This window comes from Oncorhynchus masou, chromosome 27 (assembly GCF_036934945.1).
Source record: "Oncorhynchus masou masou isolate Uvic2021 chromosome 27, UVic_Omas_1.1, whole genome shotgun sequence".
Lineage (NCBI taxonomy): Eukaryota > Metazoa > Chordata > Actinopteri > Salmoniformes > Salmonidae > Oncorhynchus > Oncorhynchus masou.
Window position 1 is genome coordinate 29,608,063 of NC_088238.1, and position 27,932 is coordinate 29,635,994.

The following is a 27,932-nucleotide window of genomic DNA, read 5'->3' on the forward strand; positions in this document are numbered from 1 at the left end:
CTTGATGAAAACCTGTTCAAGGACGCTCAGGACCTCAGACTGGGGTGAAGGTTCACCTTCCAACAGGACAACGACCGTAAGCATACAGCCTAGACAATGCAGTATTGGCTCCTGGACAAGTCTCTGAATGTCCTTCAGAGGCCCAGCCAGAGCCCGGATTTAAATCCAATCGAACATCTCTGGAGAGACTTGAAAGTAGCTGTGCAGTAGCCCAACCCCCCCCCATCCAATCCCACAGAGCTTGAGAGGATCTGCAGAGAAGAATGGGAGAAACTCCCCAAATACAGGTGTCCCAAGCTTGTGGCGTCGTTCCCAAGAAGATTTGAGGATGTTATCACTGCCAAAGGTGCTTCAACAAAAGTACTTAGTAAAGGGTCTGAATATTTATGTAAATGTGATATTTCAGTTTTTTTAATGCATTTGCAAAAATTCTGAAAAACCTGATTTTGCTTTGTCATTATGGAGTATTGTGTGTAGATTGATGAGAGAGGAAAACAACATCATTTTAATCCATTTTAAAATAAGGTTGTGACGTAACAGACCCAAAAAGTCAATGGGTCTGAATACTTTCCGCATCCACTTGTATATGCATTAAAACATATTACAAATGGCATTTAATCTTACATTTGATAAAGACATACACAAATAATATGATATTAATAAAACAATAACTTTATTGAAAGAATAAGGATAAAGGGGGCACATTGTCTTATTCAAACCTGAAAACAAGGTGCAAGTGACATCATCCTGGCATTTTATACAACATTCATCTCAGGGATATTGTCATCAAAATTGAACGAGCATTACAAAATATTATAAGAATAAGGAATACACTAAAATAACAATGATGGTCTTCAACAGTTTCTTCTTACATAAATTCCTCTAGGCCTATAGCCTAATACTCAGAATTAAAATCCTTCAAGATCGGGGAAATGACCAGTGACAATCTGAGCTGGGTGAAGACTAGCATACACTTTACTAGTACCTAGCTAAGTATGGCATGTATATCTATGCATGTGTCCTGTAAGGGTGTGATTGTCCCTCAGCCCTATTTACAGCCTCAGTAGCATGTTGTTCAATCTCTCCAGCCCCTGCCTATCCTTGTCACTGTGGAGCTCAGGTGACATGTCTATAGTGTCGTCCTCCTCACAAAGGTCTGAGAGCTGACAGTCCACCACAGTGTCCTGGTGAGAGAGAAGAGAGTGTTTACAAAAATATATACCTAATTTATGTATAGGCAGGGGTGAAAGTTAGCCGGAATGGTCAAAATAAATAGTGTGGGTACACTGTACAGGTAGAACATGAGCCTATCATGTTAATTAAATAATTAAAACACAGCCTACAATTGTCTTCTAATCTATTACACTATTTGTTATTACTGCATGTCAGTTGCATGAAACATCTGCGAATAGACTTGAACACTTGTGGAATGCTCTCCAAAATGCGGTGTGGTTTGATGATAAAGAGCCATTTTTGCCAAGGCAGAGATGAGTGGTCGAGCCCGAGACGTGCGCTGACAGCAGTCTACGCATCAATTCAGGTTATAAGACTTGTTTGGGCCTAATGAATGTCATACATAACGCTTTTTGGTGTTTTGTAAGTGATGTTTCTTTTGTGCTTATCAAATTGCACTGTATAGATGCCAGAATGATTAGCCTAATATTTGGAATAGCCTAATAGTCGGAATAGTAACTTAAGTCTGGACACTGACTGTAGGCCTCACACGTAGCCTATTATAATATTCACAGCTGTAGATTTTAGTGTTACTCACAGTAAATATGATTTCTTTCTTTCCGCATCTTGAGAGAATGCGAATGCGCACTTAGGGACCTGTTTTGTATCCAAAACGTGCAGTTTCTTTCAGCGACATAAAAGCTAACAGTATGCATCCAAGACGAACTGAAATAATATCAGAAACATGTTGGATCGTTTTCACAGCTTTTCATTTTCTTAAAACTGGTCCAAGTGATGTAATTTGGTCCCCTGGCCCCTAAATGTCCTTGCTCTGTGAGAGAATCAGAAATGAAAGGGAAGACTACCGATGTCAACTAGATTGTTGATGATGCATTGATCGTTCTATCGATTTATGACATCATTCTGGTGAACAAGGCTTTATGTAGTATTCTAGATGAGCATCAAGTATTGACAGAAGGGAAGCAAGATGTATCTAATTATAGACAATTTGACTGACAAATAGCCTACCAAATGTCAGAAATAATAAGCAGAAAAATATCTAAATGAGGCTTAAGAATCATTTTCGCTGAGTACTGTGCGCAGGTAGCCTACATGAGCCTTTTGAAGTAATGACAATCCAATGTAAACATCATGACTGGTTGTGTTTATGCCACATTAAAAGGTAGCCTAATACATTGTAAAACTTAAATGACAAATCTTGACTATTAGACCCATTGAAATCTAATTAAATGAATGGGGATTCTAAAGAAGTGCATGCGCAAATAGGAGGTCCCATACCGGGAATAAGCTACATTTACTCTCACCCCTGCCTAATAGTATATAATAATAATACATCATTGACATTTACCTTCCATTTACCTGATATTTACCTTCCAAAAGCTTGGCTGAGAGGCATCAGCATCATGTGGTGACTTCTCAACTTCCTCTGGCTCCCCCATTTCAATCTCATCCTCTTCGTCCTTGTCTTCCCCAAGAAACGATTACCATTCAGCACAAAAAAGGAATCATGAATGGAAGGAAATTGTACAAGGCTTCAGGGTGCAATCAACAGCCAGCAGGCATACTATTTTTAGGAATCATAGCTATCACAGATATATAAAAAAACATAATATATCTACGTATCTAGCTATGGAGCTAGTTAGTGAGCTAATAATTATTGTAGCTACCTAGCTACAGTGGGGCAAAAAGGTCCTGGAGTGGCCTAGCCAGTCTCCAGATCTCAACCCCATAGAAAATCTTTGGAGGGAGTTGAAAGTCCGTGTTGCCCAGCAACAGCCCCAAAACATCACTGCTCTAGAGGAGATCTGCATGGAGGAATGGGCCAAAATACCAGCAACAGTGTGTGAAAACCTTGTGAAGACTTACAGAAACCGTTTGACCTCTGTCATTGCCAACAAAGTATTGAGATAAACTTTTGTTATTGACCAAATAATTATTTTCCACCATAATTTGCAAATTAATTCATTAAAAATCCTACAATGTGATTTTCTGGATTTTTTTCTCTCATTTTGTCTGTCATAGTTGAAGTGTACCTATGATGAAAATTACAGGCCTCTCTCATCTTTTTAAGTGGGAGAACTTGCACAATTGGTGGCTGACTAAATACTTTTTTGCCCCACTGTATATGGGAATCATAAATGTTACTGGTAAAATAACAATCAGGCAGCAGCCCTCTCTTTTGCCTGGCTAGCTAGCCATTGTAACGACCCTGGGTTTATAAGCGCGAAAATCTACTCTTGCCGCTCCGAGCATGCTTTTGCGGCACAGTCAATAGCGCGCCGGACCTCGGGCCAGAAGGTCGAGGGTTCGAGACCTGCTCCCTGCTGTTTCAGGGGGAGGAATATACAAGGCAGTGAATATAACCCCCAAAAAATGATCTTGGGAGCTGATGTGGTCGGAATTTGATGATGAGGTATTCCAGATTGGGTATTCCTGTACATTACCACAATCACACCATGTTGTTCATCATGTGGCATACTCCTCCACCTCTGTGTTTCCTGGAAAGTTCCTTCTTCCTGTCCCCACGATGAACGGAGAACCCCGCTGACTGTATAGACGGGGACAATATATCCGGAGAGAGCCAATGTAGTGGTCCACAAGGATATTAGTTCAGTTCTACCCTCTCGGGTGATGAATTTCTGTTGTTTTCTCCTGAAGCACTCTGGAATGTATGTCAGTCAATCCAATACCTGCCAACGAACGTTGTTGCTATAGTGAAACAGGAAAAGTGACTGACGTTGCTCTCTCAACAGAGCACATTAGGAACAAGTCAGATGGTTCTTTCTGGATCTCTTTCTATTCCTTTGATAAAAACTGCCATTTTGATAGGCAAGCTGAGGGAATGGGCCTGGGGAAATGTTGGAGCCACTCTCAAATTCATAGACACAGTGGATGCAAAGGCTGACCGTCCATAGCCGTGTACGAAATCTGTCTTGCCTATTACTATTACTAAAACTGCATACTGTGTACTTATCATACTACATACAATTTAGAACATACTGTTTAGTAAAAAATGTATGGAGTAGGCAACAAATACTAATATATTAGACTCATATTAGTGCTGGGGACAATAAAAGGCTACTCTAAAATGTGCAGTTTTGTCACACAACAGAATGCGACAGATGTCTCAAGTTTTGAGGGAGCGTGCAATTGGCATGGTGACTGCAGGAATGTCCGCCAGAGAATTGAATATTAATTTCTCTACCATAAGCCACCTCCAATGTCATTGGGTCCACATGAACTCAAAATAAAGTTATTTACCCAGTCAGATATAGCGTAGTGGACAGAAAAATGTAGCAGTGGTATTATGGGTCATGTCCTTTGAACAGTAGCCTAAGGGCTAGAATCAATTTCATTTTTCATCATTTCATCATTTTCTCTCAGGAAAAGAGGGAGACTACATTTGGCTACAGAACCTGTATATGAAATGCAGTGTGAAAGTGGGAGGGTTGAGCAATACTACAAATTCAAAGAGCCTACTTTTCTGTAGCCTACTCAAGGGAGAGAAAATATAGCTACACTGTTGTTTTACTATTAAACTCAATGCTGCTATAGATTTTTTATTTCATAAAGCAGTGTGTGTTTCTTAACCAGGCAAAGAGTAGCTAAATAGAAGGCTGGTGGTGACTGGGTAGCTAAAGTGAAGCAAGAGAGTCACCTGCGCAATGTGTATAAATGGAGCCGGAGCCTGTCTGCACTTCTGCCCACTCTCATCGCTTTCTCCCCAGCAGCTCACCAGCTTGATGTAGGCTGTGTTTGCTGGGTGTGACACATCCTTCCCACTGCTTAACAGAACTGAGCATCCGTGCTGCTAATATTAATTGTGATTATTATTGAAAAGCTCTCAATCTCTCCAAAAACTCTTATCCAGTCCACACTTAGTAGCCAGATGTTAGTCACAGAGATAATTTTGTCTCATTTTAGTAAACTGAAATGAAAAATCATTTTAGTTTTACTTCTAGTTTTTCTGGCTCTATTTAGTCAGTTATTGTCTCGTCAACTGGCACTGAAAAATAGGTGTTTGATGAATATTTTAGTCACTATTTTAGTTAACAAAATTAACACTGAGTCTTCAACCTATTTTGAAACCCCATCCCACAGCTTTATAGCAAACCAATTGGCAGCCAGGGGTAGCAATTTGTTGTTTTTTAAAATCAAGGAGTGGGCCTTGTAATCGCCTAAAAACGTCCTTTCCCCTGACACAAAGGATTTGTATCCAGAGATCAGAGAGTAGCAGCTTGTTATTCTTCAGGATTAAAGCTACATGAAACAATGGTGTCTAAGCCTCTTAAAATAAGACTGTTTGTTAAAGTATGTTCAAAGTTGAAAAAGGTCAGTTTCTCAGGATTGTTAGTTAGCCCGCCGGTGTGGCTCACGGTTCTATGGTGTTGGTTTGAACTGTAATGCTATGATAAATAAATATCACAATATTCTACTCGTTAGCATATCGTCGTACTGTTTCCACTGGTATTGGTAGACTATTTAACAGGAAAGTATGTGACTCGAATGAGTACGTTCTGGTACACAATGGGCCTCAGGATATCGTCACGGTATTTTTGTGCATTCAAATTGCCATCGCTAAAATGCAATTTTGATCATTGTCCATAACTTATGCCTGCCCATACCATAACTCCACAGCCACCATGGGGCACTCTGTTCACAATATTGACAGCAGAAAAAACGCTCCTTCACATGACGCCATACACATGGTCTGTGGTTGTGAGGCCGGTGGAACATACTGCCAAATTCTCTAAACTGACGTTGGTAGAGAAATTAACATTAAATTCTCTAGCAACAGCTCTGGTGGACATGCCTGCAGTCAGCATGCCGATTGCACGCTCACTCAAAACTTTAGACATCTCTGGCATTGTGTTGTGTGACCAAACGGAACATTTTAGAGTGGCCTTTTATTGTCCCCAGCACAAGGTGCATCTGTGTAATTATCATGATGTTTAATCAGCTTCTTGATATGCCACACCTGTCAGGTGGATGGATTATCTTGACAAAGGAGAAATGCTCACAAATCTAAAAAGATTTATGCACAGAATTTGAGAAAAATAAGCTTTTTGAGCGTATGGACAATTTCTAAGAGATTTTATTTCAGCTTATAAACAATGGACCAACATGTTGCGTTTATATGTGTGTACTGTGTAGTTTCCCGGGCTAGTCTTTGATGTGGAAAAGCCCATGGGAATGTGGACATGCCGCTGTGAGAAGACAAACCTACTTATTGTGAGAGATTAGGTGTTGCTAGTCGTGAGTGGCCCAGAGTGGGAAGACTGATGCAATGAATGCTAGAGCTCATCTTTCCTAGCCTAGACCCCAATCTGTCTGTGCTATCTTGCCAACACCTTGTCACTAATTGTCACGCCAAACATGTTTGGCACGACAGTTCCATAAGGAGAAAAGAAACAGACTGAGACCTACACTGGGTTCTTCACTCTTTTTGGTTCCAGGTAAAAGCCTTTTGGGTTCCAGGTAGAACCATTTTGGGTTCCATAAAGAACCCGTGTTGGTTCCAGGTAGAACCCTTTTTGGGTTCTAGGGAAAAAAACGTTTTGGGATCCGTGTAGGTTATCGTATGGGGACAGCCGAAGATCCTTTTTAGGTTCTATATAGCACCTTTTCCCCCCTAAGACTGAAGGCCAATCCATAATGTATAAGTTCCTTCTCCTAGTCAAAACCAATCCTTTTTTCATCAGTTGCTAGGGTTGAGTCACCGTTCTCTCACATAAGGAGCCGTCTTAAGTCTGACGTAGACTCTTAATCCTCTCTTTGTCCATGTCTTCCTCAATACCCTGTAGTTACAGATACACTTTGCCTTCCCTTCCCTATCAGCCTCCATCCCCCCTTTTCCTTTCCCTCTTCTATCCTCCTCTCTGTGCTTCTATGATGTAGGCCTAGTTAGAATATTAACTAGGAAATGTGATAGCAGGAGCTAAAATAGGCTAATGAGCCAATGAAAAGTACAGCCATTGTGTACATCAGAGCCACACAAGGGTAACTCTCTCTCTGACAATGAAACTCTGGATACAATCCGAGTACAATCTGATATGTATTAAATATTAATAAGCAATATCCCCCCCCCATCCCCTTTCATTTATCTCTCACTTTCTGCCACCTCCCTCTCCTTTCTTCCTCCCCTCGTGCTCTTCAGATGTTCCTTGTGGCCCTATCGTTTGCCTACTTTGCCAAGGCCTTGTCTGGCAGCTACATGAAGAGCACAATAACCCAGCTGGAGAGGCGCTTTGACATCCCCAGTTACCTAACAGGCGTCATCGACGGGAGCTTTGAGATAGGTAAGTAAGTGTCTGCGTCATAGGTCCCCATCCCCCTGTCCTCACCTCGTCCTCATCCCCAGGGCTATTTTGGGCTTCCGTTCTATCCATGTTGTTGTGAAAGAGAAGAGATGTGAATGAATGGATGGGTCACCAAGGCCTTCTAGGAAGTCATCAGGGCCTCATTTATCAAATGTGTGTGTGTGCACAAAAAAACTCTAAACCTTGTATGTTCCAGATTTCCCACAAAGGTATTTATCCATCTTGCGGGAAAGTGTGCGTATCTCCAAGTACAGCTCAGACCATTTGTACGCACAACTTCTAGTGGTTGATCAGTTGTATTGCAAGCAAATATTGTTCTTATGGGGGAAATGGTGTTTGATGCACGGGAATAACAAAAACATTATAATATGGGCCTAATGATAAAACAGATGCATTTGCTGTTGGTAAGAAGATTGCATATCAGCATGTAGCTTAATATAATTATTTTACTTTTATTATATCAGCCTAAATCATAATCATATTGTAGGGCGTCTCTCCTTTTCTGACATGACTGGTTTATTCCCGCTACAGAACAAATATTAGACTACCATTTATCTATCGTTCATTCAATAGCGCACCACGCTCAAAAGTGTATATAGAACGGTAGTCTACTTAAAATATTTGACATTATGGGTAGGCCACAGTAATGCTGTGAGGTAAGAGGGTGATGTCATATTTAATCTCAGAGTCTATTCTAAGGCACGAGATCTAAACACCATAATTTACTGATAAACAAGATATCGAACAACAATTTGTCTTTTGATTAGAAGTGTTGGCTGAAGAATTTACTTTTAATTTGTTTGAATAGACAATCAATCTTGCAGAATGTGCGGCCAGTGTTTGGCACTCGCTATAGGCGGCATGCATTTTTTGGGTTTGAAAGTCACTGAAACACATTCTGCCTACACCCCTCAGAAATCTTATCAAACTTACCATTGTGCCTTCTTTGAGAAACTGTCAAATCAAAGTTTATTAGTTACGTACACATATTTGCAGATGTTATCGCATGTGCAGTGAAATGCTTATGTTTCTAGCCCCCAAAAAACTAGAAATGAAAAAATATCAGATGAGCAATAAGTACTGCATTTTTTTTACCATGCTGCCCTACGTTCAGCTTGGCAACCAAAACAATAAGATCAGCTTGTGGCTTCCATCAATGTAATTGTCTGCCTAATTTCCAATCCCCCATATATTGTTTGGGTAATGTATATAAAATATATATATATATTTTAAATACAGTACCAGTCAAAAGGTTGGACACACCTACTCATTCCAGGGTTTTTCCTTATTTTTACTATTTAAAATAATAGTGAAGACATCAAAACTATGAAATAACACATATGGAATCATGTAGTAACCAAAAAAGTTTTGAACAAATACAAATATATTTTATATTTGAGATTCTTCAAAGTGACCACCCTTTGGCTTGATGACAGCTTTGCACACTCTTGGCATTCTCTCATCCAGCTTCATGAGGTAATCACCTAGAATGCATTTCAATTAACAGGTGCCCCTTGTTAAAAGTTAATTTGTGGAATTTCTTTCCTTCTTAATGCGTTTGAGCCAATCAGTTGTTTTGTGACAAGGTAGGGGTGGCATACAGAAGATAGCCCTATTTGGTAAAAGACCAAGTCCATATTATGGCAAGAACAGCTCAAATAAGGAAAAAGAAACAACAATCCATCATTACTTTAAGACATGAAGGTCAGTCAATCTGGAAAATGTCAGTCGCAAAAACAAATCAAGCGCTATGATGAAACTGGCTCTCATGAGGACTGCCACAGGAAAGGAAGACCCAGAGTTACCTCTGCTGCAGAAGATATGTTCATTTGAGTTACCAGCCTCAGAAATTGCAGCCGAAATAAATGCTTCACAGAGTTCAAGTAACAGACACATCTCAACATCAACTGTTCAAAGGAGACTGTGTGAATCAGGCCTTCATGGTCGAATTGCTGCAAAGAAACCACTACTAAAGGATACCAATAATAAGAAGAGCCTTGATTGGGACAAGAAACATGAGCAATGGACATTAGACTGGTGGAAATCTGTCCTTTTGGTCTGATGAGTCCAAATTGGCGATTTTTGGTTCCAACCGCTGTGTCTTTCTGAGATGCAGAGTAGGTGAACAGATGATCTCCGCATGTGTGATTCCCACCATGGAGGAGGGGGTGTGATGGTGTGGAGGGTGCTTTGCTGGTGACACTCAGTGATTTATTTAGAATTCAAGGCACACTTAATCAGCATGGCTACCACAGCATTCTGCAGCCATCCCATCTGGTTTGCGCTTAGTGGGACTATCATTTGTTTTTTGACAGGACAATGACCCAAAACACACCTCCAGGCTGTGTAAGGGATATTTGACCAAGAAGGAGAGTGATGGAGTGGTGCATCAGATGACCTGGCCTCAACCCAATTGAGATGTTTTTGGGATGAGTTGGACCGCAGAGTGAAGGAAAAGCAGCCAACAAGTTCTCAGCATATGTGGGAACTCCTTCAAGAGAGAATGCCAAGAGTGTGCAAAGCTGTCATCAAACCAAAGGGTGGTTACTTTGAAGAATCTAACATCTAAAATATATTTGTATTGTTCAACACTTTTTTGGTTACAACATGATTCCATATGTGTTATGTCATAGATTTGATGCCTTCACTATTATTCTACAATGGAGAAAATAATAAAACTAAAGAAAAACACTATATTTTACAATAGTTGTCTTTAGTTCATTTTTAGTCCCATCCTTCACCCTCAATCTATCTCTGAAGACCATCCAGTTTTGATTTCTATTTGCCATATATTTTCCAACTGTGCCGTTTCACAAAAGTTCAGAACCTATGTACATTTTACGGACAAAGTATATTTTTACATTCGTTATCTTTTTTTTCCACTCTTCCGCTCGCCTCAAGAGCCTTTCTGTGTAGAGTAGATGGAAACCAGGAGAAGCCTGCTGTAGGATTCGCTGTGTGCCTCTTGCCATGGCTCCAATGCCCCCAACCACAGGGAGAGAGAAAAGTGCTGAAGCATCTCAGGAGAGCTCCATAGACTAGCCTCAAAGTCCTTTCTGTATTTAACCACTCTCTAATAGCAGGATGTACTCTAAGCAACAAACAAAGCAGTTATTCTAGTCCACACAGTATTCTAAATGGATGAAGGAAAAAATCAACACATTTACAGTCAGAGTTCATCAGTTCAGGTGTTTTAAAATAATAGCACAATCAAAACAGTTATTTTCCTTAAGCAGTATTTTAAACTAACGAAGGGGCACAATTACACTTCAACTATCTGGAATTTCCAAGTGCTAGGTTTGCCTTAGTCAGAGAACAGTTATTTCTGGAGTTCAGAAGTTTAGGCATTCTACAGCAGGTTTCTGAAGTGGTACTTCCCAAATCCAGCACACTTGGAGAATAGCCTACTCACTCCTCTTAATAATGAGAGCGGCTGGAGGTCCTTAAGGAATGGACGTCATCCATCCATCCTTGAAAAACAACAATTGGTTCCATCATGAAATGGCTGCTTTTCGTTTACCTCATTAAAGTTTTTATTGCCCACCACTCTCCTCCACTACCCACATTTTCTCTCTCTCTCTCTCTCTCTCTCTCTCTCTCTCTCTCTCCCCCTCTGTTTCCCTCTCTCTTCTTCCCCCCCTTTCTTACTCACTCACTTACTCACTCCCCCCCTCCCTCTCTCACTCTACCCCAAGCCCCAATCCTCCTCTCTCTCTATCCAGGCCACGGCACAGTCATTCAATTGGCCCTTGGTCATTCGATTTGGAGGGTTCTTCTTTTCTTATGATTCAATTTGTAAGCATTACCAACAGAGTAAATGTGAAAATGGATTCCAAGTGGTCACCCTATAAGTAAATGGAGGGCTGTGTTGGTTACATTGCCTACTTTGCCATTTTCTCTTTATTAAATGGGCCATAACTTTAAAACTAGCAGAGATCCAACTCTGGAACTTTGATATGCCCGTAGAGTACAGACCCCTTGACATTTTCCGCATTTTGTTATTACAGCCTTATTCTAAAATTGATTAAATACAAAAAAGATTAGTCAGGATCGAGGCAAAGGTGAACTGAGCAAAGTACAGAGAGATCATTGATGAAAACCTGCTCCAGAGTGCTCAGGACCTCAGACTGGGGCGAAGGTTCACCTTCCAACAGGACAACGACCCTAAGCACACAGCCAAGACAATGCTGGAGTGGCTTCAGGACAAGTCTCTGAATGTCCTTGAGTGGCCCAGCCAGAGCCCGGACTTGAACCTGATTGAACATCTCTGGAGAGACCAGAAAATAGCTGTGCAGCAATGCTCCCCATTCAACCTGAAAGAACTTGAGAGGATATGCAGAGAAGAATGGGAGAAACTCCCCAAATACAGGCGTGCCAAGCTTGTAGTGTCATACCCAAGAAGAATCGATTCTGCAATCGCTGCCAAAGGTGTGTGAACAAAGTACTGAGTAAAAAATAGTTTTTGCTTTGTCATTATGGGGTATTGTGTGTAGTTTGATGAGGAAAAAGACAATGTAATACATTTTAGAATAATGCTGTAACCTAACAAAATGTGGGAAAAGTCAATGGATCTGAATTCTTTCCAAATGCACTGTATATTATTTTCAACAATATATTGGAACATTTGCCGAATACATTTTTGTATATTGAAATCAGAATACTACTCATATTACAGAGCAAGCGGTAAAGCTTCACACGACACCAATTTTTGCTTTGTAACATCTACAGTCTTAAGGGAGGCTAAAATGTCAGAAATATACCAACTTTGATGAATTATTTCTAAATTATGCTTCTAGATACAAATGTCAAATATATGTCAACAATGTCCTTTTTTTGTCTGGGTTTCATGAGTAATCACTCGATAGTGGGAATTAGGAAACCAACGGTGCCACTATGTTGAAACTCACCATGGCAACACACTTACATCAATGAGAGGAATTAGGCATTGTGATTGAGAATGAATTCACGCAAACCATTGTGTCAGAGCTGGGGTCAGTTCCATGTCAACTCGACAATTCAAGAATCCATTCAGGAATGGAATCGAAATAGAGTTGTAAACAGAAAAACTCTTATGTGAAAATGCATTTTACTTTTCCAATTTGTGAATTGAATCTCGATTCATCAGATTTGTCAATTTGAGAATTGAAATGGCAACTTAGAACACACTAATTCTGTGTTTGTCTGTCCCCCTACCAGGTAACCTGTTGGTGATAGCATTCGTGAGTTATTTCGGTGCAAAGCTGCATCGGCCCAAGATCATAGCAATGGGCTGTGTACTGATGGCAGTGGGAACATTCATCATCGCTCTGCCACACTTCCTCATCGGACGGTGAGGTTTTACTGACTTTTAATTTGAAGGAGGATTAACTTACAATGCTTGGGTTTCCAGCTTCCTTTTCAAATCAAATTTAGCAGATGTTATTGCAGGTGTAGCGATTTGCTTTTTTGAATGCACTTGTGGTACAGTAAGCGAAAGCTTATCTGGATATGTGTGTAAGTGCGGGCCTGTGGGCGTGCGTGTGTGTGTGTGTGTTCTGTTCTGAATCACATTTCCAGTGATCCTCTATTTAAAGGAAATGTCAGTCTTCAGTGCATTCGGAAAGTATTCAGACGCAAGTATTCAGGATACACCTGATCTCAGTTTCGAGTCTCATAGCAAAAGGTCTGAATGCTATGTTAATGTGTTATTTCAGTCCCAAAAAATATTTACATTTGCAAAGATTTCTAAAAACCTGTTTTTGCTTTGTCATTAAGGGATAATATGTGTAGATTGATATATAAGGCTGTAAAATAACCACATTTGGGGAAAGTCAAGGAGTCTAAATACTTTCTGAATGCACTGTATTTCTGTGTGTTTGGATAAAGTCTGGTAAAGGACAGATATCACTGTGACTCTGGAGTGATATGCTAATATACTGAATTTTGCACATATCTTATATATTGTGTACCATTGTTTGTGAGATGAAGCATTGCTGTGTGTTATCATGCGTTCTCATTAGCTTGGCTTGGTCATGAAAGTTTGATCAGTCCGAATGTTTTATCCTTCCCACAAGATGGGAACATGTGGAATCTTAAAGAATATATGCTGCACTGCATGGAGTCTCTTTTTACTGAATGCCAAGAGAAGTTTTACTATATGCATTTTTACAGTTGTGGGATGTTTTTCTGAAAAACACTTCAGTCGTCAATATTGTTTGTATTTCACAGGTGAAGCCAAGAAAGCTTCTTCATTAAGTATTGTGTGTAACATGATGCGCTTGAATGTATAAAACGGTGTTTCCTAAATGTTTCATTGCATATCCAAAGCACTCATGTTCTGCTTTGTCTCTGTCCTCTCTAACTGTATAACGTGGTGCTTTCTCCCCTCCCTTCGCTAAACAGTCGCATTGGTGTTTTGTACGCAGCTATAAGTTCGAAACGTCAATCCGATCGTCAGTGAATTCAACCAATAACCTCTCTCCATGTCCAGCGCGCCTGTTGTCACCCTCCTCGCAAGCTTCGGGTGACCCGCTTTCTGAGGCACCAAGCACAGGGACAGGTGTGTCTCACACACACACACACACACACACACACAGAGACAAGCTCATGTGCATACATGCATTCAACCATGCAAACACAAACCAACGCACACACACATGTACTCATGGACACGCTCACACTCACACACATACACACACACACAGTGCTGTATCTATTATCTCTCTCCCCCTTCCCAGTAGGTTGTGAAGGAGAGTCCAACCTCTCCATGTGGATCTATGTGTTCCTGGGGAACGTCTTACGAGGGATCGGGGAGACTCCAGTGCAGCCCCTTGGGATCTCGTATATAGATGATTTCGCCAGGGAGGAAAATGCTGCATTTTACATTGGTAATAGACCAATTGGAAATGCAAACACATTTTAGATAATGTCACTATGCATGATTTGAAGTACAATATGTTAAGTCGATCCGACGGTCTGAATAAACTGCCTTTCAGTCTGATTCATACACTATGGACCCGATTCAATCAGATACGCTTTAGCCAACATCCGGATAGCTGATGCTTAATACTGTGTGGGAGGTGGAACTGCATTAGAGCTGTCAAATCCACAAGTGGCTCCCAGCTTAACACTTAAAGCAGGCATTGTCATTGGCTGCACAGAGTCGCTCTGTCACACCTGCTCCCGCTCCCCCTAGCGCCAGGCTACCCGTCATTATATGCATCTGTTACCGTCATTACGCGCTGCTGTTACCGTCATTACGCGCTGTTGTTACCGTCATTACGCGCTGCTCTTACCGTCATTACGCGCTGCTACACTCATTGGACCTGGACTCCCTCTCTTTGTTGATTGCCCCTGCATATACAGTTGAAGTCGGAACTTTTAGATTGGAGTCATTAAAACTCATTTTTCAACCAATCCACAAATTTCTTGTTAACCAACTATAGTTTGGCAAGTCGGTTAGGACATCTACTTTGTGCATGACGCAAGTAATTTTTCCAACAATTGTTTACAGACAGATTATTTCACTGAAATTCACTGTATCACAATTCCAGTGGGTCAGAAGTTTACATACAGTAAGTTGACTGTGCCTTTAAACAGCTTGGAAAATTTCAAAAAATGATGTCATGGCTTTAGAAGCTTCTGATAGGCTAATTGACATAATTTGAGTCAATTGGAGGTGGACCTGTGGATGTATTTCAAGGCCTACCTTCAAACTCAGTGCCTCTTTGCTTGACATCACAGGAAAATCTAAAGAAATCAGCCAAGACCTAAGAAAAATAATTGTAGACCTCCACAAGTCTGGTTCATCCTTGGGAGCAATTTCCAAACGCCTGAAGGTATCACATTAATCTGTACAAACAGTAGCACGCAAGTATAAACTCCATGGGACCACGCAGCTGTCATACTGCTTAGGAAGGAGACGTGTTCTGTCTCCTAGAGATGAATGTACTTTGGTGCGAAAAGTGCAAATCAATCCCAGAACAACAGCGAAGAGCCTTGTGAAGATGCTGGAGGAAACCTGCAAATATCTATATTCACAGTAAAACGAGTCCTATATCGACATAACCTGAAAGGCCACTCTGCAAGGAGGAAGCCACTGCTCCAAAACCACCATAAAAAACAGACTACAGTTTGCAACTGCACATAGAGACAAAGATTGTACTTTTTGGAGAAATGTCCTCTGGTCTGATGAAACAAAAATATAACTGTTTGGCCATAATGACCATTGTAGTGTTTGGAGGAAAAAGTGGGAGGCTTGCAAGCCATTTGTGGCAAAATGGCTTAAGGACAACAAAGCCAAGGTATTGGTGTGGCCATCACAAAGCCCTGACATCAATCCTATAGAACATTAGTGAGGTGACCTGAAAAAGCGTGTGTGAGCAAGGAGGCCTACATACCTGACTTGGTTACACCAGCTCTGTCAGACGGAATGGGCCAAAATTCACCCAACTTATTGTGGGATGCTTGTGGAAGGCTACACAAATTGTTTGACCCAAGATCAACAATTTAATGGCAATGATACCAAATACTAATTGAGTGTGTGTAAACTTTTGACCCACTGGGAATGTAATGAAACAAATCAAAGCTGATATAAATGATTCTCTCTACTATTATTCTGACATTTCACATTCTTAAACTAAAGTGGTGATCCTAACTGACCTAAAACAGGGATTTTTTTTACTAGGATTAAATGTCAGGAATTGTGAAAAACTGAGTTTAAATGTATTTGGCTAAGGTGTATGTAAACCTCCGACTTCAACTGTATGTATTTTGTATTTTATTAGGATCCCCATTAGCTGTTGCAAAAGCAGCAGCCCCTCTTCCTGGGGTATACAAAACATGAAACATAATACAGAACATTGTTAGACAAGAACAGGTCAAAGACAGAACTACATACATAAAAAAGCACACAGCCTACATATCAATGCATACACACAAACTATCTAGGTCAAATAGCGGTGAGGCGTTGTGCCACAAGGTGTTGCTTTATCTGTTTTTTGAAACCAGGTTTGCTGTTTATTTGAGTAATATGAGATAGAAGGAAGTTCCATGCAATAAGGGCTCTGTATAATACTGTACATTTCCTTGAATTTGTTCTGGATCTGGGGGCTATGAAAAGACCCCTGGTGGCATGTCTGGTGGGATAAGTGTGTGTGTGTCAGAGCTGTGTATAATTTGACTATGCAAACAATTTTGGATTTTCAACACATTAATGTTTCTTATAAAAAGAAGAAGTGATGCAGTCAGTCTCTCCTCAACTCTTAGTCTAGAGAGACTGGCATGCATAGTATTAATATTAGCCCTCTAATTACAATTAAGAGCAAAACGTGCCGCTCTGTTCTGGGCCAACTGCAGCTTAACTAGGTCTTTCCTTGCAGCACTGGACCACTCGGACTGGACATTAATCAAGATTAGACAAAACTACAGCCTGCAGAACTTGCTTTATGGAGTGTGGTGTCAAAAAAGCAGATCATCTCTTAATTACGGCTAGACCTCTCCCCATCTTTGCAACCATTGAATTTATATGTTTTGACCATGACAGTTTACAATCTAAGGTAACGCAAAGTAATTTAGTCTCCTCAACTTGTTCAACAGCCACACCATTCATTACCAGATTCAGCTGAGGTCTAGCACTTAAGGAATGATTTGTAGCAAATAAAATGCTCTTAGTTTTAGAGATGTTCAGGACCAGTTTATTACTGGCCACCCATTCCAAAACAGACTGCAACTCTTTGTTATGTGTTTGTGACTTCATTAGCTGTGGATGCTGATGTGTATATGGTTGAATCATCAGCATACATTGACACACATGCTTTGTTTAATGCCAGTGGCAGGTCATTGGTAAAAATAAAAAAGAGTAGAGGGCCTAGAGAGCTGCTCTGCGGTACACCACACTTTACATATTTGACATTAGAGATGCTTCCATTAAAGAACCTATTAGATAGATATCTCTGGATTCACGTTATGGCAGAGGTTGAAAAGCCATAGCACTTAATTTAGGGCTAGGCATCTCGCTAGCGGGCAACTTCCTGTGAAACTGGAGGGCGCGCAATTCATATAAATAATCATAAACATTATGGATATTAAACATTTAGGTACAGTGTCTTATATTGGTTGAAAGCTTAAAGTTGTGTTAATCTAACTGCACTGTCCGATTTACAGTAGCTATTACAACGAAAACATGCCATGCAATTGTTTGAAGACGGCGCCCCATATCAAAATATTTTTCAAACGGTTTCATAAATTCACAAATAGAGATTAAATATTCACTCACTTTTTGAAAATCTTCCTCTGATTTGTTATCCAAAGCGTCCCAGCTATAACATGTAGTGTTGTTTTGTCAGATAAAATCCTTCTTTATATCCCAAAAAGTCTGTTTAGCTGGCGCCATCGATTTAAGTAATCCACTCGTTCAACATGTAGAGAAAGGAATCCGAAAATCTCCCCCTAAACTTTGTTTCAACAAGTCAAAATACATTTCTATTTACTCCTCAGATACCCTAAAATGTAATCAAACTATAATATTATTTTATGGAAGGAAGTATGTTCAATAGGAAACTGATTTTAGCAGGTGCGTCCTGTCTTCATGGCGCGCGCAAACACGAAAACGAATTTCCAAGACTGTGTCCCCGTACTAAAACTGATATTTCTTATTCGTTTTTGAAGTTACAAGCCTGAAACCTTGAACATAGACTGCTGACACCCTGTGGAAGCCATAGGAATTGCATCCAGGGAGCTAATTTTCAGTATGACCTTATACTTGCCATTCTAAGAGTATGGTCTCTCAAAAAAGAATCTGGTTGGTTTTTCTTTGGATTTTCTCCTACCATATCTATTGTGTTTATATTCTCCTACATTACGGGGCCTAGCCCTAAGGTTATGGTCAATAATATCAAAGGCTGCACTGAAATCAGCTCCCACAATCTTCTTATTATCAATTTATTTCAACCAATCGTCATTTGTGTCAGTGCAGTACACGTTGAGTGCCCTTCTCTATAAGCATGCTGAAAGTCTGTTGTTGATTTGTTTACAGAGAAATAGCATTGTGAAACACAATTTTTTCCCAACAGTTTGCTAAGAGCTGGCAGCAAGCTTATAGGTCTGCTGTTAGAACCAGTAAAGTCTGCTTTACCTCTCTTGGATAGCAGAATTACTTTGGCTTCCTTCCAGGCCTGAGGACAAAGACTTACCTCTAAACTCAGATTAAAAATATAACAGATAGGAGTGGCTATAGAGTCAGCTAGCATCCTCAGTAGTTTTCTCTCTTAAGTTGTCAATGTCAGGAGGTTTGTCATTATTGATAGTTAAATCTTTCCACCTCTCCCATACTAACTTGCCAAAATTCAAACTTGCAACTTGCAAATTCATACATGAATATAATTGCTCACTGTTTGTTGTTGGCATTTCCTGCCTAAGTTTGCCCACTTTGCCAATGAAATAATTATTAAAATAATTGGCCACATCAATTGGATTTGTGAGGAATAAACCATCTGATTCGATGAAAGATGGAGTTGAATTTGTCTTTCTGACCATAATTTCATTTAAAGTACTCCAAAGTTGTTTATATAATTGATATTGGCTTCATAATACAGTTTCTTCATTTTGTTGAGTTTAGTCACATCACTTCTCAATTTGCAGTGAGTAAGCCAGTCAGATATACAGCTAGACTTATTAGCTACTCCTTTTGCCCCGTCTCTTTCAACCAGAGTGTTTCAATTCCTCATCAATTCATGGAGCCTTAACAGCGCCTAGATGTTCCTCATTAATCACATCAGACCAACAACTTTTTTTTACATCATCCACTTAAGAGTCACAGCAAAATCTTTTGCATGATCTCTTATACACTATTTTAGGTCCAGCTGTTGGAACCTTGGCTTTCCTGGATATAGCCATTATATTGTGATCACTGCATCCAATGGGTACGGATACAGCTTTAGAACAAAGTTCTACAGCATTAGTAAAAATGGGATCGATACATGTGGATGATCTTGTTCCTGTAGTGTTTGTAAACACCCTGGTAGGTTGATTAATAACCTGAACCAGATTACAGGCACTGGTTATACTAAGAAGCTTCCTCTTGAGCGGACAGCTTGATGAAAACCAGTCAATATTCAGGTCTCCAAGAAAGTAGACCTCTCTGTTTACTTCACATACACTATCAAGCGTGTCACACATATTATTTAGATATTGACTGTTAGCACTTGGTAGCCTATAGCAACACCCCAAAAGAAAAGGCTTTAGATGTGCCAACTGAACCTGAAACCACAACACGTCAATAACAGTTGACGTAAGATCTTCTCTAAGCATGACAGGGATATGGCTCTGAATATATACAGCAACTCCTCCCCATAAGCATTTCTGTCTCTTCTATAAATGTTATATCCTTGTATTGCTACTGATGTATCATCAAATGAATTATCTAAGTGAGTCTCAGAAATGGCTTATTATCTGATGTTAGCACGTTATTGATTTCATGAACCTTATTTCTAAGGCTACGTATATTAATATGGGCTATTTTCAGCCGTTTCCTGGGTAGCTTATCAGAGATAGACATAATATTGAACAGAGTGGACAAAGCAAGAGAAAGAAAATACATTCAGCAGTCCATTAATCAATCGGTGTGTGTGTGCTACGGGGTTGAGGCTACGAAGCCATAGGCTTGGCTCTCTTATCCCTTCCAGGCTTCTGGGAGGGAGGGAGGGTGTACAATGAGCCTGTCGTAGCGGATGTACGCAATGTCCCGACGCACTCTGGCAGCTTTCATGGCTGGGTTCAGTTCTTTCCTCTTCTGGCGCACAGCTTCAGGACCGTCCTCGTTGAGGAAGATATACGTTCCTCTCAAGTTCTTGGCTCTTTCCAGAACAGCTACCTTGTCCTTGAACCTCAGGAACTTGACCACTATCGGCCTGGGCCTATCACCTGGGCCGGTGGTGGGTTTTCCAGTCCTGTGGGCGCACCTCAATCCATGGTCCATCTTCAATTTCTCAAAGATCATTTCCCTCACTTTGTCCTCAGACTTCATCCAGGTCTCATGTGGAGATTCTGCAATTCTGTCCACAACCATGTTGTTTAGCCTTGATTGCCCCTCGAGATAGTCTTGATTTATCTGTAGTTGTTATCATGGATTCACACACAGAACTGTCCTCTCTCAATGACTTACCGATTGCTGTCATCTTGCCATTCTCCTGTTTTCAACTCGTCAAGCTGACCCTGGGAGAACTGCAAACTGTTCTTTAGGTCCTGGACCTCTCTGGTCGGGTCGTCCACTCTTTTATTAGTAGAATCCACAAGTATTTGGACGAAACACTTGAAACTATTTTCTTGTTATGGTAACAACTGCTTATAGGTCTCTTTTTGTTTGTTTAAAAGATCCTTCACGTGTGATAGAGAGACACCACTGGCACTGTCCTCAATGGTACTTGCGCCAGATTTGGTGTTTGTCATGGTAGCTAGCAACCATGACGGTCTACACACAGGACCTTCCGTTACAACGCTCTATATGTCTGCTCCTCTGTGTCGTTCCCTGTAGTAGCCTCGTTTGTTGTGTCATGTTCATGTCCAGACGCTGTTCTTGTTCCGTTGCATGTCAGTCTATATTAAATGATTCACTCCTTGTACCTGCTTCTCATCTCCTGCGTTGGGCGCTACACGCTTGCATTGACAGAAATGCTATGCAGCCATTTTTCGAACACTGGCATGTGATCTCGATTAGTATAATAAAAAATTGTCATTATTTCATTGAATGATTTTTCAATTTGAGCGTAGTTATTTCTATATAGCCTACACTTTCTCCTTCTGAACTTCTAACACAAGTGGAGTGGGTGTGGCTTTGACAATGAGCGCAAGAGCAGCTAATCACTGATTTGACGGATCTAACCACACCGCCATAACATCCTCTATGCGGGTGTCTGCTATCACCGGTTAACGCTGGATCTGATTGAATCTACCTCGTTGTGATAGCATGAATGGACGAACGGTCCATATGAGCAGAAGCATCTCTTTGACCTTTTTAAAAATCACACAACAACTGTCTTATTGTTGACTTATGGAACTGTCTCTGGTGAGTATAATAAATCAATTGCTGTGTGTGTTCGTGCATGCGTGTGCGTCTTTCATATTTCAGGCTGCGTTCAGACCATAGCAGTCATTGGTCCTGTGTTTGGCTATTTACTGGGATCTCTGTGTGCCAAAATATATGTGGACATTGGATTTGTCAACATGGGTGAGTAACCGGTATCTACCGAGTATTCTGTCTAGGCCGCCTACACACTTTCGGACTAGTCAGTTCTCCAGTTTAGACAGCGACAGGGCATTCACCTCTGTTCTGTTACTACCAGACTAACAAACAGGGCTCTGAGTTAAGTTCATTGTCGTTCCTAGAGTGCACTCACTGACTGTGTTCAATAAGTGTTATATATGCGCATGCTTCTAGATTCTAGGTTATCGGACTAAATTAACTAGTGTGCTCCAGAACACTGCTCAGTGACGTCAGCTACCTAATTTGAGTAACCAATTTGAAGCAGGAGAGATGGTTAAGATATGCACAAAAAGCAGCTGTGCTGTGCTTGTTATTCTCTCCAGTAAGACTTGTTGCTAGGAACGTTACTAGTGTACTCAGTTATTCTCATAATGTATTTTGTCCCCAACAGTCTCTCTCGCTCTGTGCTTGTCCTCCCTGTATAGAGACTATCACCATAGCCTTCTCTTGTTATATGTATGTACTGACATGTATGTGTAACTGATAGATGCACACACACACTGCTGTTAACTGTTAATGTTTTTAAATGTATGTACATTTTAAAGTCTTTTGTCTGTAATGTATTTTTCATTATTTCGTTCGCCAGTAAGACTAGCTGTCACCCTTGGAGTCGGCTAATGGGGATTGTAATAAATCAAGTTCTGTGTCTCCCTTCGCTGTATAGAGAGTATCACCATAAGCCCCGGTGATGCTCGCTGGGTGGGGGCCTGGTGGTTAGGTTACCTTATTGCTGGGGTAATCACCCTGCTTTCAGCCATCCCCTTTTGGTTCCTGCCCCGTTCCCTGCCCATCCCGTCAGACCGAGGCCCAGCCCAGTGCACCCCGGAGCGTACTAGCTTCATCAAAGACCCCCCTCTCCTGGAGCATAAGTACCAAGCCGACGAGCCAGCTGGCTTTCTGGAGATGGCCAAAGGTATTTCGTTGAATGGGGATAAAGTTAGAATATTTTCTGGTTTAGATTGTGAGTTTAAAAAGGCTTTTCAAAGTCTGTTCAGGTAAAATTGTGTATTAAATTCAGGTTGCTTTGGATGAAATGACCATAGTATGGAAAAAGGTAGACAAAAATGTCCATGACAACTGATGATGTTTTGTTGATGGTTTTTCATCTAGATTTCATACCAACGTTGAAAACCCTCCTGGGGAACCCAGTGTACTTCATCTACCTGTGTGTGACCATCATTCAGCTGAACTCTCTCATCGGCATGGTAACCTACAAGCCCAAGTACATAGAACAACATTACGGACAGTCCGCATCAAAAGCCAATTTCCTGATGGGTACGTAACGTTGGCCAATCATATAGCTTATATGGCTTGATCAGTGTTGGGGAACGTTACTTTTAAAAGTAACTTATGTTACAACATTACTTACTATGGAAAGTTACTGGTTACATTACTTCTGCGTTACCAAAAACAAAAAGACCTCTGAAGATGCCTTGGGTATGTTGGTCATTCTTATAGGCCCAGTGCAGTCAAGAACATGTTTTTCCTGTGTTTTATATTTATTTTCACACTGAGGTTGGAATAATACTGTGAAATTGTGAAAATGATGATAATGCCCTTTTAGACCCACTGGCTCCAGGTCCAGGTCATCTATAAGTCTATGCTAGGTAAAGCTCCGCCTTATCTCAGCTCACTGGTCACGATAACAACACCCACCCGTAGCACTCGCTCCAGCAGGTATATCTCACTGGTCATCCCCAAAGCCAACACATACTTTGGCCGCCTTTCCTTACAGTTCTCTGCTGCCACTGACTGGAAGGAATTGCAAGAATCGCTGAAGCTGGAGACTTATATTTCCCTCACTAACTTTAAACATATATTTCCCTCACTAACTTTAAACATCAGCTATCTGAGCAGCTAACCGATCACTGTAGCTGTATATAGTCCATATGTAAATAGCCCATCCAATCTACCTACCTCATCCCCATATTGTTTTATTTACTTTTCTGCTCTTTTGCACACCAGTATCACTACTACTATCACTCCAGTGTTAATCTGCTAAATTGTAATTATTTTGCTACTATGGCCTATTTATTGCCTTACCTCCTCACGCCATTTGCACAAACTGTATATAGATATATATAGATATATCTTTTTTTTCTATCGTGTTGTTGACTGTACACTTTTTTTATTCCATGTGTAACTCTGTGTTGTTGTTTGTGTCGCACTGCTTTGCTTTATCTTGGCCATGTCTCAGTAGTAAATGAGAACTTGTTCTCAACTAGCTTACCTGGTTAAATAAAGGTGAAATAAAAAACATAATTAGAATAATTTTTACACTGCAAATTGACCATATCTAAGCCTAAAAATAGGTTGTATTTGAAAATAACAATAATTTCATACCTTTATTACATTGAGAGACAATCACTTTTTTTGGGGGGGGGGGGTGGATACTTAAGAACAGATTAAATTAAACTCAGTTTTATCTGAATTCCTTGTGATTTTACAGTGTTTTTTTTTACCCCCAGCAAATCAGTCACTGTAAGGTTTAGGCCTGCGGACCACATGTTGCCGATCCCTGGCATCCTGGCCCATTGGCTACCGTCAAAAATGGTTTCCATGTGTTTGATGCCATGCCATTCGCTCAATTACATCCATTATTATGAGCTGTCCTCTCCTTAGCAGCCTCCACTGGTTTCCACATTTTGATGTGTTACAGCCCAAAATTCAAAGTGATTCAATAAAAACATTTCTCACCCATCTACACACAATACACCATAATGACAAAGTGAAAACATGTTTTTAGAAAATGTTTCAAATGTATTGAAATGTAATAGAGAAATATCGAACCTATATACTGTAATTATTCACATCACTCAGTCAATACATGTAAGCATCACCTTTGGCAGCGATTACGGCTGTGAGTCTTTCTGGGTACGTCTCTAAGAGCTTTGCACATCTGGATTGTAGAATATTTGCACATTATTCTTTAAAAAAATGTTTCAAGATCTTTTAAGTTGGTTGTTGATCATTGCTAGACAGCCTTTTTCAAGTCTTACCAAAGATTTTCAAGACGATTTAAGTCAAAACTGTAACTAGACCACTCAGGAACCTTCAATGTTGTTTTAGTAAGCATCTCCAGTGTACAGTTGGTCTTGTGTTTTAGGTTATTGTCCTGCTGAAAGGTGAATTTGTCTGCCAGTGTCTGTTGGAAAGCAGACTGAATGAGGTTTTCCTCTAGGATTTTGCCTGTGCTTAGCTTCAGTTAATTTCTTTTCATCCTAAAAAACTCCCTAGTCCTTGCTGATGACATGCGTACGGTACCCATAACATGATGCAACCACCACCATGCTTAAAAATATGAAGAGTGATACTCAGTGATGTGATTTGCCCCAAACATAACACTTTGTATTCAGGACATAAAGTTAATTTCGTTGCCACATCATTTAGCGATTTGACTATTTCAATATTTTAATTCTGTACAGGCTTCCTTCTTTTCATTCTGTAATTTAGGTTGGTATTGTGAATTAGCTACAATGTTGTTGATCCATCCTCACTCTTCTCCTATCACAGCCATTAAACTCTCCTAACTGTTTTAAAGTCAACACATGCATCATGGTAAAATCCCTGAGCGGTTTCCTTCCTCTCCGGCAGCTGAGTTAGGAAAGACACCTGTATCTTTGTAGTGACTAGGTGCATTGATACAGCATCCAAATTGTAAATAATAACTTCACCATGTTCAAAGGGATATTCAATGTCTGCTATTTATTTTTAACCATCTACCAATAGGTGACCTTTTTTGTGAGGCATTAGAAAACCTCCCTGATCTTTGTGGTTGAATCTGTTTGAAATTCACTGCTCGACTGAGGAATCTTACAGATAATTGTATGTGTGGGGTACAGAGATGAGGTAGTCATTAATAAATCATGTTAAACACTATCATTGCACATAGAGTGAGTCCATGCAACTTATTATGTGACTTGTTAAACGCATGATTTCTCCTTAACTTATTTAGGCTTGCCATAACAAAGGAGTTGAATACTTATTTAGTCAAGACATTTCTGCTTTTGATTTGAATTAGTTTCTAAAAAACACAGAATTCTTCTTCAACATATGATGGGGTTTTGTGTGTGTGTGTCAATGACACAAAATCTCAAATGAATCCTTCTACAATTCAGGCTGTAACACAACGAAATGTGTAAAAAGTCAATGGGTATGAATACTTTGCGAAGGCACTGTATAAAACTAACTGGGCACAGTAAAAGGAGAGCTCCAATACAAGTATAACTGGCTACCAATCTGTTTTACACACAGATACAAACTTGGCAGAGCGATATGAAAACACACAAGTTAAGACGAGCAATAGCCCTTTCCAAACATGCAATTTATGAACCACACCAACCAGATTGTCTAAATACCAACTAGTTGAATTATTTTCATAGAAGTTACAGGAGCGTTGCCTTTTCAAAAGGTCAAGGTGTGCACATTACAACATTCATGACTCAAAGTCAAAATAAAACAGCTGACCTTCAATCACACCTTGTTGATATATTTCACTGCTTTCCTCCAAAGTATCGATTTAACGTTATAACGCACAAGGAAAAAGTCTGAAGGTGCTTCTTGATATGTAAAGTGGAGTTCTTTGCAGCTGACAGGCTCTTAACCCCGAGGCAGAGTCAGCATTTTACTGTGACGTTCCTGTCCTTTTCCCCTACCAATTCAATGGAATGTGAATTCTTCCACGATGTAAAGGCTATAATTGTCTCGGCCATCTCACTCGATAGAAACAAAACAAAAAAAAGGAAATAATATTGTAAAAATAATGACTTGCTTATTTGAAAACCTAATTAAGTAACTGATTAATTAAATAGAAAAATCTACCTGTTAAGTAACTCGTTACCACAGAAAAGTAATCGGAGTGCTCTAACCCATAACTTTGTAATGCCTTACCCCCAACACTGGCCTTGGTTCATCTCCTGCATGAGCTTGTTCAATTTAGATGTGAAACTTAAAAGGACTCGCTTTATGCATAGAAAAGCACCTGCATAGAAAAGCACATGCATAGAAAAGCACATGCATAGAAAAGCACATGCATAGAAAAGCACATTGCATAGAAAAGCACATGCAAGCAGTATTGTTAATACTAGATCAAGCAGTAGGAGATCAAAGGTGCTGTTTTATTGAGCTATACAATGTGTTATGATTCAACCCTCAAATGTGAATGCTGATCTAAATAGGCCTCATGCTCCACTATTGACCTGACCATTGCATGTTGTGTATGAAAGGTAATGCAATATCTAGCAGAACTACAGTAATAGAAGGGACAGATGGAATATGATATCTGTACATTGATGTATGAAAAAGACCAAGAGCTTTGGTCTTTGAGTGGGAGTTTCACAGCGCTACTGTGTGTTCTCTCTACTGTCAACTATATCAAAGGCTGAGTCTCAGGCGGTATGGCCTGGTGGAATAGCACTGGAATAAAAGGTAGACTTTTAGCTACTGTGATATGAAAGGTAGCAAAAGCTACAGTATGGTATTGTGTGAAAGTCTATGCCTGGTTTAGGGCTTTGGCTGGTTTACATGGTGTTTCAGTCCCATTGAACCTATCGTCAAGACCTTAGTGCTGGCCTAAATCCTCCATGACTAGGAATTAAGAATATTTCTAAAGAATGAGACCCATGTCTTAATGTTTACAGAGTGTGTGTTGTTTGTGTGTTTGTTCCAGGTACAATCAACATCCCTGCCGTGGCGTTGGGAATTTTCACTGGCGGCCTGCTCATGAAGAGGCTGAAGCTGAGCATCATGGGAGCAGCCAAGTTTGCGTTCGGCACCTCTCTGATAGGCTACTTCCTATCCCTCTTCTTCTTCGTCATGAGCTGCGAGAACATCAAAGTGGCTGGGATCACGCTGCCCTACAACAGGTGGGGGATACACACACACACACAGAGCTCTGGGTAGAAGTTGCCCTTAAGTACATACAGTATTTACCCTCTGTAAATGTTATATTCCCAGCACCACAAGCAGGTAACATGTTGGAGTGTATATGCTAATAATTGCTCCTAGAGGACAGCATACCTCTAACACTGGAGAGATGTGGTCTAGAATAGCAAATCAGGGATTTCTCCCCCCTGGTTCTGTCAAGGCTGTTTGCTGCTAATGTCAATATCAGAACCAGCACTGAATTTGGTTGATAACATTCATTGAATCGGTAAATGTAACATGCAACAATTTAAGCG

General features: G+C 40.4%; 1 protein-coding gene across 2 annotated transcripts in view; it reads left to right on the forward strand.

The window, feature by feature from the left end:
* Nucleotides 1-27,932, forward strand: part of LOC135515969 (solute carrier organic anion transporter family member 1C1-like) — a 66,751-nt gene that overhangs the window by 21,461 nt on the left and 17,358 nt on the right. Inside the window, exons 3-10 of one of the 2 annotated variants that reach the window (XM_064939877.1) lie at nucleotides 7,352-7,493; nucleotides 12,711-12,843; nucleotides 13,919-14,052; nucleotides 14,231-14,380; nucleotides 21,619-21,717; nucleotides 22,418-22,666; nucleotides 22,864-23,028; nucleotides 27,422-27,617. In XM_064939877.1, the coding sequence (XP_064795949.1) occupies nucleotides 7,352-7,493; nucleotides 12,711-12,843; nucleotides 13,919-14,052; nucleotides 14,231-14,380; nucleotides 21,619-21,717; nucleotides 22,418-22,666; nucleotides 22,864-23,028; nucleotides 27,422-27,617 (1,268 nt within the window). The remainder of the gene's footprint in view (nucleotides 1-7,351; nucleotides 7,494-12,710; nucleotides 12,844-13,918; nucleotides 14,053-14,230; nucleotides 14,381-21,618; nucleotides 21,718-22,417; nucleotides 22,667-22,863; nucleotides 23,029-27,421; nucleotides 27,618-27,932) is intronic. The other variant, XM_064939878.1, reaches the window with a different exon arrangement.